This window comes from Pyrgilauda ruficollis, unplaced genomic scaffold, assembly GCF_017590135.1.
Source record: "Pyrgilauda ruficollis isolate IOZ18807 unplaced genomic scaffold, ASM1759013v1 scaffold9, whole genome shotgun sequence".
Classification (NCBI taxonomy): domain Eukaryota; kingdom Metazoa; phylum Chordata; class Aves; order Passeriformes; family Passeridae; genus Pyrgilauda; species Pyrgilauda ruficollis.
In genome coordinates, this window is record NW_024531043.1 from 143,442 (window position 1) to 160,358 (window position 16,917).

At 50.5% G+C, this 16,917-nt stretch overlaps 1 protein-coding gene across 1 annotated transcript in view; it reads right to left on the reverse strand.

Annotated features, from left to right (window-relative positions):
- POLE (DNA polymerase epsilon, catalytic subunit) overlaps positions 1 to 16,917 on the reverse strand; it is a 31,964-nt gene that overhangs the window by 7,090 nt on the left and 7,957 nt on the right. The window contains exons 14-33 of the mRNA XM_041488582.1: positions 16,426 to 16,638; positions 15,618 to 15,725; positions 14,823 to 14,951; positions 13,907 to 14,009; positions 13,685 to 13,831; positions 12,961 to 13,106; positions 12,056 to 12,204; positions 11,599 to 11,691; positions 10,805 to 10,949; positions 10,166 to 10,323; positions 8,023 to 8,218; positions 5,676 to 5,890; positions 5,318 to 5,420; positions 5,041 to 5,121; positions 4,842 to 4,964; positions 4,536 to 4,754; positions 4,005 to 4,214; positions 2,689 to 2,832; positions 2,226 to 2,366; positions 30 to 183 (exon numbers count right to left, since the gene is read on the reverse strand). Coding sequence (XP_041344516.1) covers positions 30 to 183; positions 2,226 to 2,366; positions 2,689 to 2,832; positions 4,005 to 4,214; positions 4,536 to 4,754; positions 4,842 to 4,964; positions 5,041 to 5,121; positions 5,318 to 5,420; positions 5,676 to 5,890; positions 8,023 to 8,218; positions 10,166 to 10,323; positions 10,805 to 10,949; positions 11,599 to 11,691; positions 12,056 to 12,204; positions 12,961 to 13,106; positions 13,685 to 13,831; positions 13,907 to 14,009; positions 14,823 to 14,951; positions 15,618 to 15,725; positions 16,426 to 16,638 — 2,977 coding nt within the window. The remainder of the gene's footprint in view (positions 1 to 29; positions 184 to 2,225; positions 2,367 to 2,688; positions 2,833 to 4,004; positions 4,215 to 4,535; positions 4,755 to 4,841; positions 4,965 to 5,040; positions 5,122 to 5,317; positions 5,421 to 5,675; positions 5,891 to 8,022; positions 8,219 to 10,165; positions 10,324 to 10,804; positions 10,950 to 11,598; positions 11,692 to 12,055; positions 12,205 to 12,960; positions 13,107 to 13,684; positions 13,832 to 13,906; positions 14,010 to 14,822; positions 14,952 to 15,617; positions 15,726 to 16,425; positions 16,639 to 16,917) is intronic.

Consider the following 16,917-nt stretch of genomic DNA (forward strand, 5'->3'; position numbering starts at 1 on the left):
CCAGGAGCCCCTTTCCCAGGATGCCTCACCAGGCTCCAGGTAAGTGAACTGAGCCAGTGAGCGCATCTCCAGGTGCTCGATGTTGAAGGTTTCAGCCTCTCGCCCTGCCAGGTGCCGGACAAGCTGCCTGCTGACCATGCACACACAGCCCAGGTGGATCAGGGCACGGAAGAGCAGTGGCACCTGGAATGATGGGGAGAGATGTGATGGAACAACTGTTACTAAGCTCTTCCTGGGGGTTGCAGACCTAGAATAACCCAGATTAAAACCCACAGGTAGCACATACCTGAGGTGCCTTGGCATGAGTTTGGTACTATCAGCTTTGCTAAAGGTATAGAACAGGTATCTCAAAATCCACATCTTCCTATCTACACTCAGATCCTACCATCAAGGTACTTTGGAAGACATGCGGAGCAATATTTGGGCAACCTTGCTGCTCTGCAACTTGTGGTTTGTCTCCCTGACAAACCACTCTGAGGCAGGGGCTCACATCTCTTCAGCAAGATGAAGCATTCCCATGTAAGTTCCATCCCCAAGGGCAAACTGTTCCCTCCCTTGCATTCCTCTGTTACTCCTGATGCATGTTTTGGGATAATGATCAGAACTTCACTGCAGATGTTTAAAGATCAAGACAGATCTTTCCTTGCCCTGGTCAGTGTCCAGCTGGGTTAACTATGTCTCTGAGGATGGAAACTCCACAACCCCATGGGCAACCCATTTGACGATACTTGCAGAAGTTTTTATCTGACATTTACACAGAATTTACATGTTTTAGGTTGTGTCCACTGCTGTCCATTCTTTCCTGGGCACTAGAGCAGAGCCTCTTCTCCACTCTTCCCATCGAGCAGGTCCCCTGAGCCTCTTCTGGGCTGCACAGTCCAACTCACTCAACCTCCCCTCAGATGACAGATGCTGCTACCCCATGACTATCTAAATCCCTTAATATCTTTAAAACTTCTCCATGCCCTTTGTTTTACTTCTGCTGCTCATTTTAATTTCCTCTTAACGTCTTGGTTTTTCCTCTTCCCACTTATTAAACACTACTAGAGTGGAGAAGAGTCAGGTTTTTCTAGAGGAAGGTCTATAGATACAAAGCATTTGGGTACATGCCAGTCACTTCAGACAAGTAATCTGAAGTATGTTTTGGGTGCTGCTTAGTTAACCTCAGTAGGATTTGGTGGAGACCATTTTCAATTGCTGATGGCATATATGGTTCAACCTTTCACAACACCACAGCATTTCACAGCCTCCATGTAATCATTAAGAGTTGTGCCTTGCCTTGAGGTACCTTTCTTCAAAATTTTCAAAAGCAGAAACTTAAGATGAATAGAAAAGTTTTCTTTAACTATGTCCCACTGGAGTGCTTCACAGGTTATACCAGTAACTTGAGTAGCAAGTCTCCCAACCATGTGATGATCTTTTTGCCCTTGCAGCCTCCTGCACCTCAGAAAGCATTTCATAGCCAGTGGCACCTCTGCTCACAGCAAAGCCTGTCCTACTCAGGACTTTCCATCCATAATAATCCTACAGTGCATTTCAGTATCAAATGCACCTGCCTTTATGCTTTCTTTAACTCCACTCTTACAATGGCGTGGTCTACTCTGCCATTTCCATACAGGCCAGGTCTTTTCACAACAATATCTTCTTCGTTAAATTCCTGTCATCAGGTTTTGATCTGCTGGACAAACCAGTATCCTCACTGGAAGCAAGCATGCCAGGTCCCCACCTTCATTTTCAGCATTGGCAAATTGAATTTTAGCCTCACTGCTTTCTACAGAATTTCATTTAGGTTGTTCTTCTCCTCCCAAACTTTCAAGTTATATGCTGTTCTTTTATCTAAAGCTTTTACAACCTTGTTTTAGAGGACATGGCACTCAGACACTCAGACCTATGTATCACTCCACATATGTTGGATTTTTCCCCAGCTTTACTCCAAATGCCCCTTCTCTTTCCTGGTTACAATATCAGCAGGCTGGCTCAGGATTTGTTTAGAGGAAACTCTCAATTTCTTTCCCCAAAGTTTCCTAACTCCAAATAAACTGAAGTCCCTTTCTCAACATACTGTAACCCATGTGCTAATACTCAGCACTTCTGTTCATATAAGCATAATTCCCAGTTTCCTGGACAATGTCCAGGGTTTTGAATTTTTGGTGTCTCACCATTGGAACTCAGACTAATAAGTTAGTGCTCAGCAACCCTTAAAGACGAGCACCTGAAGGAGTTACCTGTGTCTCATACACTCCCTCGATGTCTGGAGCAGAGAGGTCTGCATTAATTTCATTGATGTGCTCTTGGTACATGTCTTCAGGAACAGAGTATTCGTACAAGTTGTAAACTAAGTTTGAGCGGGGCAGGATCCTGTTTACCTGCCAAGGTAAGGGACAGAATAATTGGGACACATCCCACCTCATGGCACCACTGCCAGGAGCCAGGCCAGCTCCTAGTGCCCTCTCCTAAGGAAACCAGTGGGTTATGCTCCTGCACGTTACAAATTCCTGTTACACAAAACTTGATTTCCAGGCAGGCTGGGATTAGCAGAGGGACTAGGGCCTGGATGAGGGCTATCCATGGGGTAGGAGAATGAGGTGTTGTGTGGCAGATGCTTGTAACTCCTGCTTACAGGGGGGGTGAAGTGCCTTACCTCAGTGCAAGAAACTGTTTCCCCTTCCAGAAGGGGCAGGTCCTCACCTTCCTGTAGGCTGTTCCCTCCTCAGGCTTTGGGACACGCTGGTTGACATAGAAGACGCGGGGGATGCTCAGCTTGATGCAGTGCAGGTCGCTCCCTATCACCGCCCACAGCCGGAACAGCCCAGGCTGGCTGGTCTCAGCGATCTGCAGGACATGGGGCACAAGGTCAGTGCTAGCAGGAGATCCAACATGCCATCAGTGCTTACATCTGCACTGCAGAGCGCTCTGGGGTCTATATGGTCAGTTGGTGGCTAAAACCAAAGTGGGGGGCTTGGGGCTTAGAGAGTCATCACTTTCATCTCTGGAGTCCCTGTGTCCTGCTACTGTCCCAGGGCACCATGAAGAAAACTATGCCTCTGGCTGGCCAACCAGCTCCAGGGAATGTCATCCAAGTCACTCTGGAGTCCTGGACCTGCAGCTCTGATACCTTTCTGGAGGATGAAGTGGGTGACTGGTGCTGGACTTAGTGGCCACATACAACAAAGGTTTGTAAAAACACTTGGATGACACCACCCCACCTCTTCATTTGTACATTATCTGCTTCTAGGCACTACTGGAATCCAGTGTCCAATGCTGGGCTCCATAACACAGGACATGGACATAAGGAATAGAGTGAAGGGCCACAAGGAGGAAGAAGGGATTGGAGCATCTTTCATATCAGGGAAGACTGGCAAAACTGGGACTGTTCATCTTAGATCAGAAAAAGCTCAGAGGGATCTCATCCACATATATATATCCAATGGGAAATGCAGAGAGGAGAGGACAGAACCTAGCTCTTCCCAGTGGTCCCCAGTGGCAGGACCGGACATCGTGGGCACAAAACAGAATGCAGGAGAGTTCCTCTGCTGTGTCATTAAACTTCTTCCCTACAAAGGTGAAGCTGGTCCAGGTTGCCTACGGATGGAAGTGGCGCTCTCCAGCCTTGGAGATATTCCAGAACGTGGTCCTGGGTCCCCAGCTTTGGGTGACCCTGACTGAGTAGGATGTGGGATCAGAGGGACACGAAAGCTGCCCTGGCCTCAGCTGATGTTTTTGCTGTTCTGTGACTGCGCAGTGCTGCCCACGGGCTGAACTAGAGCTGCCCCACCAGCAGATGTACCCACGCATGTGAGAGTCACCAAGAATGACTCTGTAGGCACCTGGTTCCATTCAAATGTGTGTGAGTCTGAGGCTCTGCAGCCCCTTCTGGGCTCCCCAGGGCTAGCTAACATTTACATGGGGTAGGTCAGGATTCCTGAACTTCACCGTATGACCACAGAGTGTAAATGTGAGGCTTGTGCCCCAGGCTGCTCTGTGGCACGTCCCCTGCCCAGTACCTGCACAACCTGCCAGGGCAAGTCCAGGATGCTGCGCGCTGTTCGGCGCAGGTAACTGCTCAGCCCTTTGGAGAGGGCATCACGGACCACTCCTCCACCTGCCACCACCCCACCATCCTCCAGCCGCCGCCTCTTCCTCCGCTCCTGCCGCTGCCGAGCCTGCAGCTCCCACTTCTTCTGATGGAAGCGCAGCCAGACCAGACGCTCCTCCTGAGTGGGGTGACCGTAAGCAAAAAATCAGCAAAAGCGTCCCAGCCCCACAACATCACACCATACAGCCTAGCCCTCCAGCCTCCAGCCTCCAATCATGTTCCTGCCCCAGTTGTGAAGCCACCAACCCCTTTTCTCTATCAGTGATTGTTTTTCTGTCTCCTGGTTGTATTTCTCTTTATATCCCAGAGCCATGTGTGTGCAGAGTGTGGGTTCACAGAGTGCAGCTATGAAACCCACAACTGCTCCTGGAAGCAACCAAGCTGCTTGGATGGATGAGTACAGTCCTGGGGCATCCCCTGCACTATCTGCTTCACCTACCTTGGTGGTGCCAAGGGATGGAGGTGGGCCCAGAATCTCCCGCCAGGACTGGGACAGCTCCAGGTCCTGGGACAGCTCTTGGCTTTCCTCCGCTGCAGGGATGCGCTTCCGCTTATTTGCAATTGGAACCAGTGGCAGAGGGATCTTGACAGCCCCAAAGTCTTCTATGTCACGGACCTGTGAGCTGGGTGTCCCCTCCACAGGTGGGTTGGCAAGAATCTGAGAGAGCAAGGAGAGCAGGAGGATGGAGGCTGCAAGAGAAAAGCCCCACTGGCACTGCCAGCACCTTCCCCTCCCCCTCTTTACCTGTTTCTTGCCTTCTGAAACAAAAAGCTCATTGATTTTTTTCTGTTTGTACACATCATTCTTCTCCAGGAGTTTCTTGTGAAGCCAGTCTGGGTGTCGGACCCGTGGCACTGGGTTCTTTACCTGCAGAGTATCTCCAAATCACACTGAGTCCCCTGCACAAATCCTTCCTCCTGTCCATCCCCCTACTGCCCCGTACCTGCTGCAGGGCTGCAGGAATGGTGATGATTTTCTGGATGGTGCTGCCCAGTCTCTCGATGTAGTAGTCCCAGTCCAGGATCTGGGAAGAGGGCAGAGCTTGAGCAGTAAAGAAAGCCAAGCAGAAGGGCCCCCAGACACAGGATCAAACATCCCAGTAGCACCCTCCCCCCAGCCCCCTGCTTTGTGAGCACAGGAAGGCACTGCCCAGGTTGTGTCTCCAAAAGGATGAGCCCCTGTCCCAGATGCAGTGTCATCTGCAGGGATGCCTCACTCACCGCACGGATGTTGAAGTCCTGCAGCGAGGGGCTCTTCAGCCATTTCCGGAGGTAGTGTTTGCGCACACTGGGCTCGGCTTGGAAGATGGCAAGGGGGATGGCCCTGGGGAATGCAGGAATCAATGTCTCAGCACCCCACAATCTACTCTTCCAGCCTGAGGAGATCCTCCAGGCTTCTCCTAAACTCCTGCGAGGCCACTGGGTTGTACAGTGTTACGCATTGCCCTGCTCACGGCCTGTGCCAGATTCAGGCCATCACCTTGCCATGTATTCCAGCTCTCTCCCTTCCTGCTGCCTGCCCATCCCTCCTGGTTTCTCCCACACTGCCAGAAGCCCTGGCCCTTCCAGGTGGGGTTACCTCTCGGTGACGGGAGATCCTTCTGGTTTCTTGGAAATGATGAAGCGACAGCTCAGCCCTGCATCCTTCACCATCTGGTCCCCCAAAAACTCTGCCAGGCGCTTGGCAGTGCTGATGGAGGTGGACTTCTGCTCCCCGTAGTCCTCCAGCTTGCGTGACATGGACCGGTTCTCTGAGATGAGCTCAAACAGCTCTGAATCAGGCATGTTGGCAGCCTGAAGGCCAGGGAAAAGCCCAAAGTTAGCAAGAACTAATGATCAAACTTTGCTGCTGTTAGGAAGAGGGAACACCACACACAGCTGATGTGTCTCTTTTCAGGGAGCCTGGGAAATGCTTCCTGGTGCAGCTGCCAGTGGGATCTATAAAGAGGGTGTGTGGGTTTCAGGATGGCATCAGTTTGTGCCACAGCTGGGCTGTGCCAGCACAGCTTTGTGTTGTGCATGCAAAGTTACATGAATTTGTTGTAAAACAGCATCACAAAACAAAAGACTGTAAAGGACCAGAACTAAACACATTTTGTCTCAGACACTCAGTATTGCTACAGGAAAGGTGTGATTGGAGGAGAGGGTCCCAGAGAGGTGTGCCAGTGCTGTTCTGAGCCAATTCCCTGCTACGTGTTAAGACTCAGGCTTAGCCCCCTCTCCAACACACATCCAAAAGAGGGGCTTGCCATGCTGAAAGGGAGCAAATAGGTCCCCTATCTTCTTTTTCTCCTTTCTCTTACACTTTCTTTGTCTCATTGTTTGCCCCAGCTCTGGACCATCCATGTGGCATGACCAAAGAAAGACCAAGACAGATCTAAGGACTGGTGATAATTCTTTGTTTTCTTCCCTTGCTTTGCCTGAGCAAAGCAGGGCCATCACATTCTACTTCATACTTGGTATTGAACCCTGTTGTGGGAGTGGGGAGCTTGTGTAAAGGTGTGTTGTGGCTTGTTAGCCAGGACCCTTGAGTAGTGGTGTTGTGGCTCATGTGCCAGCACCTTTGTGTGATGGTGTGCTGCAGCTTGTTAGCCAGTACCCTTGAATACTCATGGTCTACTGTGGCTTGTGAGCCAGTGCATTTTGAGGAGATTGTGGTGGGAGTTTAGAGCTTATTGAAGTGTTCCATACAAAATTAAGGGCTTGTTTGCTTCCACTCTTGTGGAAGTCTATTGTAAGAATGGCTTGTTGACTAACACCTTTTGAGTTTATGCAGGGGGCTGGTTTCTGGAGTTACAGCGACTGTACAATAAAACAGAAAGAGTTCCTGACACGTGACCAGCGTCTTTGTTCAACCTGATGAGAATTTATGATGAACATGATGCCCCTGAACCAGCAGGTCATGACAAGGACCCAGTTAGACTCTTGTTCCCTCCCACCCCATTGTCTCATAGAATCACAGAATCGTTTGGGTTGAAAAGCCCTCTAATATCACCAAGTCAAACCATTCTCCCAGCAGTGCCAAAGCCACCACTAACCCATGTACCCAAGTGTCACATCCACACAGTTTATACATTCCTCCAGGGATAGGGACTCCACCGCTGCCATGGGCAGCCTGTGCCAGAGCTGGACAATCCTTTTGGAGATGAAATTTTCTCAATTACTCTAAACCTCCCCTGCTACAATTTGAGGCTGTTTCCTCTAATCCTGTCACTTGTTCCCTGGGAGAAGTGCCCAACTCCCATGTGATTCTGCCCTATTTGTTAGGGAGTTGTAGAGTAACAATGTCCCCGCTGAACCTCCTCTTCTCCAGGCTGAGCCCCCACAACTGCTCCTCATCAGACTTGCACTCCAGCCACTTCCCCAGCTCTTTTCCATTCTCTGGACATGCTCCAGCCCCTCAATGTCTTTCTTGTCATGAGGGGTTCAAGGTGCCTCACCAGTGTCCAGCACAGGGAGATGGTCACTGCCCTCGTCCTGTTTGCCACACTATGGCTGGTACAGGCCAGGTGCCACTGCCCTTCTTGTCTATCTACCAGGGCATGTGTTTAGTCACTGTTGATCAGCACCCCTACATCCTTTCCTGTCAGGTGCCTTTCCAGACCCTCTGACCCCAGCATGGAGCATTCTATGGGGTTGTTGTGACCCCTGTGCAGGACCTGGCACTTGACCTCGTTGAACCTCACAGCACTGGACTTGGCACATGGATCCAGCCTGTCCTGATCCCTCTGCAAGGCTTCCTGCCTTCCAGTAGATCCACACTTCCAGCCAGCTCAGTGTTGTCTGTGAAGCAACTGAGTGTTAAAGTGGTACAGGAGACCACTGACTCTGTGCAAGCGAAGTCCACCCTCCCACAGCACCCAACCAGCTCAGATGCTCCTTCCCAGGCCCCACCTTGGAGTGCAGATTTGCTGAGCTGTGCCTACCTTGCTGTAGAGCACATCCAGCCAGTAATCGGCCACCTTGGCCACAGAAGCGTAGACCTCCTCCAGGGTGCTGCCTTTCAGAAAGGCTTCAAACACAGACGACTGGAATATCTTCACCAGCTGCAGCTCTCCCCGGCGTTTCACCTCAAACCCCTTCAGCTCAGCCAGGGACCCATCCTCATTGAACACAGCATACCTAGGAGAGACTGTGAATAAACCTGGCCTACACCAAGGGACACATCCCCCAGGGTGCCACCAGTGTCCCTCCTGCCAGAGTGCTTCTCCCCACACCTTTGTGCCACCAGCCAGCACGTTCGAAGGAGCCACAGCAGCACCTGGATAATCTCAAGTATCTACAGCTTCTCTAGCAACCATTTTATCTTGGTCTGGAAAAGGACCTCAGCTCTTGTCCCAGATCATCCACACTGACTCACTGAACCACAGGGGAAGTGAAGTGATCTTTAAGATTATCCAATCTCACGCCCCTGCCATGGGCAGGGACACCTTCCACTAGGCCAGGTGCTTCCAAGCCCTGCCCAGCCTGGCCTGGAACACTGTAGAGCTGCCAAAGCTTCTCTGGGCATCCTGTGCCAGTGTCGCACCACCCTCACAGACAAGAATTCCTTCCCAATATCTCACCTAACCCTGCTCTCTGGCAGTGGGAAGCCATTCCCTGTGTCCTGTCCCTCTCAGCCCTTGTCCAGAGTGTCCCTGCAGCTCTTTCGAAGCCCCTTTAGGCCCTGGGAGGGGCTCTAAGGTCTCCCTGCAGCTTTCTCTTCCCCATTAAACCCCCAGCTCTCCCAGCCTGGCTCCAGAGCAGAGGGGCTCCAGCCCTTGGAGCATCTCCATGGCCTCTGGACTCAATCCAGCAGTTCCGTGTTTTTTTGTGCTGAGCATGCCAAATTTTGATGCAGCACTGAGGGTGGGGAGTGATCTTAATTGTTGTGTAAGTAAGGGTGGGAGATGAGAGCCCAAGTGTGGAAATGAAGATATTAGGAAGAGATTTAGAAAGAAGAAAACTGGCAACTCCAATGCTGACAGAGGGCTTGAGAGGAAACTGGATTCAGCCATGACACACCTAAGGGAACATTCCTCCCTCTTGCCTTTTTTCTTGCATTGTTTTGCCTTTTATAGCCCTGAAAATTATCTGTATGTCTCAAAAAAACCCCAAACGACCATTGTGGGAATGACCAGTGAGAAGAGGGGATACTCAAACCTGCTTGGCCAGCCCTTCTCCCATCTACCCAGATTCCCAACAGCACAGCCTTTCCTTCCTCCACTGACCATGGTGCCTGCAGCCACCTCCAGAGGCTGTTGTGCTTGGAGAGTGACCAGGAAATAAATGCCCTTTTTTAGATCCTTAAATTATAGGAATCCAGAGGCCCTGAGGGGAGTTGTACAAGCACAGCCCACTCAGAGCTGAGCAACACTTTGACTCCTGCAGAAGGGCCTGAATGCCTGGAGAGGGGCACTGGCAGGGAATGGTGTGTGCTGAACCTTTTCCTGTCAGGGATTAAGCACAAAATGTTCAGAATTGTGAGGACAGAAGGTGCTGGGGACAGCAACAGCATGTTTTGGAGCCAGACCCAGGTCCGTGGGCTGCCGCTCAAAATAATGGATGCTACTGCTCTAGCTCACATTCTTGGTTAGGAGGTGGTCATTGAGAAATCAGTCAAGTTTGGGTACAACTATCCTATAATGTGACAGTAATGGCAGAATCAGTCCTACTTACAGATGGAAAGGGAAGGGGAAATACGTAGGAGGAGTGTTACTGGAAGTCTGTGAACTCTTGAAAGATAGGAAGGCAGGAACTGCTGAGTTTAAGCAGATTAGATTGAATACAAGCAGTATTAGAAATCCTCAGAAGGAAAGCCAATGTTCTCCTGCATACCTCAGAGCCAAACAGGCAGATGTCTGGTCACTAGGCTGGAAAAACATCATTTTGCTGTTATCTGCTAAAATTTACTACCATAGTAGCTGGGTTCAATGATCTGCTGTAAAAAACTTGTCATTTAACGCCAGTCAGTCAAATGCTGCTGGCTCTGGAGGCAAGGACCAACATACCCCACATGTACAAAGGCAACGAGATCCTTAGTCTTTCAGCTCAGGGGAAGAGACAATATTTCAAGCTTTGAAATCTCACCTTTTCTTCAGCTTCTTGCCCTCCTCTTTGGAGGCTGGAAGTATCATGGCTAGGTATGGACCATCCACTTCAAAAAAGATGCTGTTCTCTGAGCGCGTGACGTAGGTGAGCGAGGCTGGATCCTGCAGTTCCTGGTACTGGTCATTTGTGAAGCCTTCCTGTGGCACAACCCCAGGAGAACAGTTTCAATCTACAGCTGTCAGGTCATACCAGGGCATGTCCCGGGACACACCCTGCCCAAAGGGACACCTGAGCACCCCTCTGGGAGCTACAGCACAAGTTAGGACTCAAAAGTCAAAGCACCTTTCCTGCCTGTTGAGAAGAAAAAGGCTTTGGACCCTAAAATGATATTTTCTTCTCTTATAGAGCCTGGAGTAAGCAGAAGATAGGGAGTCCAGCACAAGGTCTAAACCAAACAGCACAAGTAAGCATGCACCTAACCTGGCCTCTTACAGATCCCCCTCTCTCATGGAGGATATTGAGCCTCTTTCTACAGTCAGATGTTCTCCAGGGCCATCACCCCCAACATGTCACTCATTACATAGGGACTAGAGATGGAAGAGGAGCTCTCCCAACTCATTAGCTCTCCATCTCCTTTTCCCAGGCTGCAGAGCTGGCCTGGACAGGTGCCAGACTCACCTTCACCAGGATGTTCAGCATGGCACCTGGGTAAGAGATGGTTACTTTTGGCTTCTTGATATTGGTTGACTTGATGACAAAATTCTCTGGGAAGCTGTTGGGAAGGACACACCAAATCCCATCGGTATCCAGTTCTAGAGGTCTCCTAGGGAAGAAAGGAAGGAAGAAAAGAAGAAAGGCCACTGTCAGGAGCAGAGTGGATGAGAGGTGAGGATCAGTTCTGTGTCTCCCATTAAGACTCTGTTCCCTTCTGCAAAGCAAACCCTCAAATACAACAGCAGTGTCAGGAATCTGAATGTGCATAGAATCAGAGAATCACAGATCACTTGAGGTTGGAAGGGACCTTAAAGCTCATCACATTCCAACAACTCTGTGTCATGGGCAGGGACAACTTCCCCTAGACCAGGTTATTCCAAGCCCTGTCCAGCCTGGCCTTGAAACACTTCCAGGGATCCAGGGGCAGCCACAGCTTCTCCGGGCAACTTGTGCAGAGAATTTCTTCCCAATATTCCATCTAACCCTGCCCTCTGGCAGTGGGAAGCCACTGCCTCTTGTCCCACTACTCCTGGCCATTGCCCAAAATCTGTCTGCATCGTTCTCGGAGTCTCTTTAAGCACTGAAAGGCACCCTAAGGTCTCCCTGGAGCCTTCTCTTCTCCAGGATGAAAACCCCCAGCTTTCTCAGCCCTTCTTCCTCACAGGAAATGTGTTCCATCTCTCTGAAAACTCGAGTGTTTAACATGCTCCCACATCTGTCCTAGATGCAGACAGACCTTCAATTCAGCACACACTCACCCAATCTGCTCGATCAGCTCTCTGGCCTGGGTGATGATATTTGCCCCTGTGAAACAGACAATGCCAGCCATTTCCATGGAATACCAGCGAGCTCTGTGAGCAGAGGAGTCACAGTTAAAACCTTGACATGCCCCCTCCAAAACCCAGCTATGGAAGGGCAGGAGGATCTCTAGGGGAAAAAGGGCAAGAAACACAACACTGGGCATTGTTCTCCTATGAAATTCTCTACTTATGATGCTCCAGAAAAGCTGAAAACCCACTAATTGACAAGATTCCCATCATATAATGTCTGGTAAGAGTCTCCAGGATGAGGAGTAGTGGGTAGAGGCAAGAGAAGACTGTTACAGGCAGGACCCACTCTCATCTTGGTGCTTTAGGAAGTGACTACCTCAGCAGGACAATCCTGGTTTCCAAGGGTCCTCTCTAGAGGATCCTGGATGGCTCAGGGAAGACTTACCCTTTCCGCATGACATATCCATAGAAGGAGTTGAGGATGCACTTGTGGGCCAGCTGAAGGGAGTCATAGAGGATCTCCATGTTCTTGCAGCGTTTCACTTCAGAGGCATCTCCTGTCTCCACTGCTGCAGACAGCTTCTTCTTCCACACCTGTCAGGACAATTCTACATATCACTGCTGGTGGTACCCAACTGGTTTCCACTCAGTCCCAGTATAGCATTGCAGCTCAACAGGAATATCTTTGCCAAAGGTCAGCATCATGAGTCAAACATCCCATTTTCTTTTGCAGCACAGGACGGGTTGGCCAGAGGCACTTTGTCAGTTGTCAGCTGAGACTTGCATCTCCCATCATTGATCGGGATTCAAGCAGCACCAGCTGTGCTGCACCATATGTGTGCAGGGAAGAACTCAACACACTGCCTGATGCAATCCATCATGCCCAGCTAACAGTAGAACCACAAGTGTAGGAAAAGTCTCTCTGTCAGCCCTGGGAATCATGGCAAAAGAGGCAGCTGGGAGGAACTGCAAAGCAACAGGCTCTTTAATTAACTCTGCCAGATGCAGAGCCCCTGGGCCTCCTAGAATAGTTTGGGTTGGAAGGGACCTTAAAGCTCATCTCATCCCACTCCCTGCCTTGGGCACGAACACCTTTTTATTAGACCAGGTTGCTTTAAGTCCCACCTAACCCAACTGGCTTTGGACACTTGGCAGGATGTCACACAGCTTCTCTGGTCAACCTGTGGCAGCGCCTTACCTCCCTCACAGGGAAGATTTTCTTCCCAATAACTAACACAACGCTGCCCTCTATGTTGGGAAGCCAACAGGGTAATCCTTTGAGGTTTTCAGCAAGGCACAAGAGGTCCCCAGGCTTGGCAAGACAATTTGAGCAGCACCCAAGCTTGGTACCTTGTGCAGCCCCTTGAACTCATATCGGCGGTCCCGGAATGCTCGCACCGTGTCCACATAGAAAGAGTTTTCTCGTTGGCAGATGGTGGTGACTCGCTCCTCCACCTTGGTGACATGGATCTTCTTGTATGCCTTGCGGCAGTAATCTGGTCAAGGGAGGAGGCAAAGGGAAGTTGTCAGGGATGGCTGCCCTGCTACAGAGGGATGAGCAGAGTAGGGATAGGGAGGCAGCTAAGCATAAGGCATGGCTGAATGGGGGACGGTCCTACTGCAAAGGGAGAGGAAGATCCCAGTATGGAAAGATGCAGCACCTCTTTATGGAGGTGAAGGGCCGTGGGGAAAACAAACTAATCATATGGCCCACCTACAAAGCCAGGCTCTGCCTCCAGCCAGTTCGGTGGTTCTACTGGACAGCTTCCCTCCAGGTGATAGGATAACGTGACATTTCTCTTTCATTAACTGGCTTTATTTAGCAGCCTGACAAAAAATGGAGCCATTCATATTTCAGCTCAAATCCATGGCCCTCCAAGAGAAAGGGAAACACTGACAGAAGTACCAGTGCCTGGTTCCTTGTAGGAAGCACACATGAGTCTGTTGGGATCCTGGAGGAGTTCTGAGACCAGCCTTACCCCACAGCCCTAGGAGGGGTTACTACAGCTGAATACTGCTTAGGGTCCAGGTTGCAAAACACTGCCAGGATCATGACCTTGATTCATTTTTTTACCTGCTAGGCGCTTTTTCTCATACTTGGCTTGTTCTTCCTGGGACAGCTCATGGAAGGCACGGGGTGGTCCATCAGGGAACAAGGGAGGGAACTTCTCTGACTCCAGCTGCTGCTGGATGCGGTGGTACTCACTGCGGCTGGCAGGCACTGCAGAGAAGGGCAGTGATCAGTCTCTCAGAGGAGAAGCAAGAATTTGGCTCCATCTCTGCGGACTGTACTTACTGAACTCTCCTCTCCACTGCCACGTCATCCGGCGCTGACAGTTGGCGCCTGGCTTGTTGAAGTCACAGGCAGCACATGTGGCCTCATCCACCATGGCGGAGGGCTGGATGCAGTAACAGACACACAGGTGTTAGAGGGGACAGGTCCCCAAATGACAATTTATGCTAGAACAGGTGCTGAGTGGCAAGAGAGCACAGGTGCGAACATCAGAGATCGTAGTCAGTGAGTTTCCTTTTCCAGAACCTTTCAGGAGCATGCGCTCCTCAAAACAGCAGCTGGGTTTCTGGGAAGAGCTCTAGCTAAAGCTGCAGCTGAGTCTCTGAAGACCTAGCCATCCAGAGAAGGACAACAGAGCTGGAGAAGGGGCTGGAGCACAAGTCTGGTGAGGAGGAGCCAAGGAAGCTGGGGGCTCAGCCTGGAGAAAAGTAGGCTCAGGGAGGACATTCTTGCTCCTACAACTCCCTGACAGGAGGATGGAGCCAGGTGGGGGTCAGGTCCTGCTCCCAGGGAACAAGTGAGGAAACAGCCTCAAGTTGTACCAGAAGATGTTTAGGTTGGATATTAGGGAAAAATCCTTCACTGAAAGGGTGATCAGACAGTGGCACAGGCTCCTCAGAGTGGCATTCTCCTGAAAGTAATTAAAAGCCATGTGAAAGTGCCACTTGGGGACATGGGTTAGTGGTGGCTTTGGCAATGCTGGCAGAGTGGTTGGACTCAAAGGTCTTAGAGGGTTTTCCAACCAAAATAATTCCGTGATTCTACAATTCCATGGCAGCTTGACCAAATTTCACACCCAGCCTCATCTGCTTCCCCTACCCTGTGCAGAAAGTTCAGCCCTTGCTTTCAAGGGGATCCAGAGGCACCATCAAGGTCATCTGGAAATCAGATTAGGAGAGACAAGACTGATGTTACCCACCTGCAACCTGTTGGTCAGAATGATGTTGGGATACATGGCCCCCACATCCAGATGATAGATAAGAGGACACTCAATTCTGTTAGGAACATCCTTCAGGGAATTCAGTTTGGCCTTGATTTCATCACAAACCTGTGGTGAGATAAAGAGAAGTGAAAGTAGGGCAGGAAGGAGTTAATGAATCAAATACTTTTTGAATTTGGTTCTTCTTCACAGGCACACTAGCCACAGGCTCTGGGGATGGATCTAAAGGAGCAGATCAGGGTCTCCTCGACCACTGGTGCTTTAGGTTTTGATTTTGATGTCCAGGATAAGCTATTCTGTAGGGATACCTAGGAAGTGGAAGCAGCTGCTTCCTAAATATGACTTGATCGAAGACCTTTTCAGTGCAAATGGGTTAATGGAGACAACAGCAAAGACCAGAGGTCCCCAGTCTAGTGCTGCCCTCCAAGAAACTCCAGACTTGGATTTGGAGAGGGGCAACCTGCACTTTTGTAGCTGATAAGAAGTGAGGAACAAGAGGAACAAGAGGATTTGGGATATCTGAAGGGGTTTGCCTTCTCCCCTAAATTCCTTCCCAGCTCTCTCAGAGCTTTGCTTTGAACCCATGAAGGGAAAAGCAGGAGCTGCATTCCTCAGATGGGGCAGAGACCCTGATCCCCAGGCTGGGCTGCAGGACTCAGCCTGTAAATGGGCTTCTTAGTCTCTCTTTGTAGAGCATAAACCAAACCCAAACAAGCATTTTAGAGCTGCAGTCCCAGATTCCTGCCCAGCTCAGCTGTGCTGCGGGTACTGTACCTCCTGGAAGTTGGTGACCTGATCCAAGGGAAGACCCTCCTCTTCCTCGATGGCATGCTGCAGGGTCTTCTCCACATTCTGCACGAGGAAGTCAAAGGCAGCAGGATTCTACAGGGACATGGAGATGGCAGTGAGGCCGTAGGCAGCTCTCCCTGGCTGCAGGCCAGCAGCTTCTGCTCCATATCCCTGTCCCTGCTTCACTTGGGGACTTCTAAGCTGTAAGAGACATGCTGAGGCACTGGGAAAGGTGATGAAGGTAGCAGAAACAGTTAAAAAGCCCTCAGGAAGGGTTCAAAAGCAGCTCAGTTTGAGAGAGGACAGGGGCCCAAGTAACAGAGGCATAACTTCCAAGAAACACTGGCTGAAAAACAAATCCAAAACCCTACTTCACCACTACCCCCTGCTGTCAACAAGCTCTGGATTGCTTGCTCTCCTACTGAAGCACAAATGGCCACTTAGAGATCTCCTCCCATCCCATCCCAGCCCAGCTTCAGGAAGGAAGGGTCTGGTGGAGGTTGCCAAGCATTGGAACGGGCTGTTGAGGTCAGTGGTGAAATCACTAGCCCTGAAAGTGTCCAGAAGACATGCGGATGTGGCACTTGGGGACAGTGGTGGCCTTGGCAATGTTGGGTTAACAGCTGGACTTGTCAGCATTAAAGGGCTTTTCCAACCTTACTGATTTCTGTGATTCTAGATACTGCCCTAGAATCCCAGCAGGGATACCCTGGAGATGCCAACAATAGTGGGAATGCTATCCCTCCCCACCACACTACTCCATGAGGACAGGGGCTGGCTGCTGGCCAATTACCATTTTGAAGCGGCAGGGAATGTCACTGCGGAAGACCCCAGATTCCAGTGCTTCCACATGGCCTCCCACATAGGTCTCCGAGTCCAGCACATGTCCATCTTCTGTAAGTTTGTTGAATTCCTGCTCCTGCTTGTTGGGGAAGATGATGTTGGCATGGTAGGCCTGAACCATCAGCAGCGCCTCGCACAGTGTCCCAGATCCTTTTCTTAACACCTGCGCATGAGAAACCAAATCTGGATTCAAATTCAAAAACAGTAGATTTAAATACCAGGAGGAACTTCTTCCCTGTGAGTGTGGTGAGGCACTGGACTGGCACAGATTTCCCAGAGAAGCTGTGGCTGCCCCATCCCTGGAAGTGTCCAAGGCTAGGCTGGACAGGGCTTGGAGCAATCTGGTCTAGTGGAAGGTGTCCCTGCCCTTGACAGGAGGGTGGATGAGATATCTTTAAGATCCCTTCCAACCAAAACCAGTCTGTGATTCTGTAGAAGTACT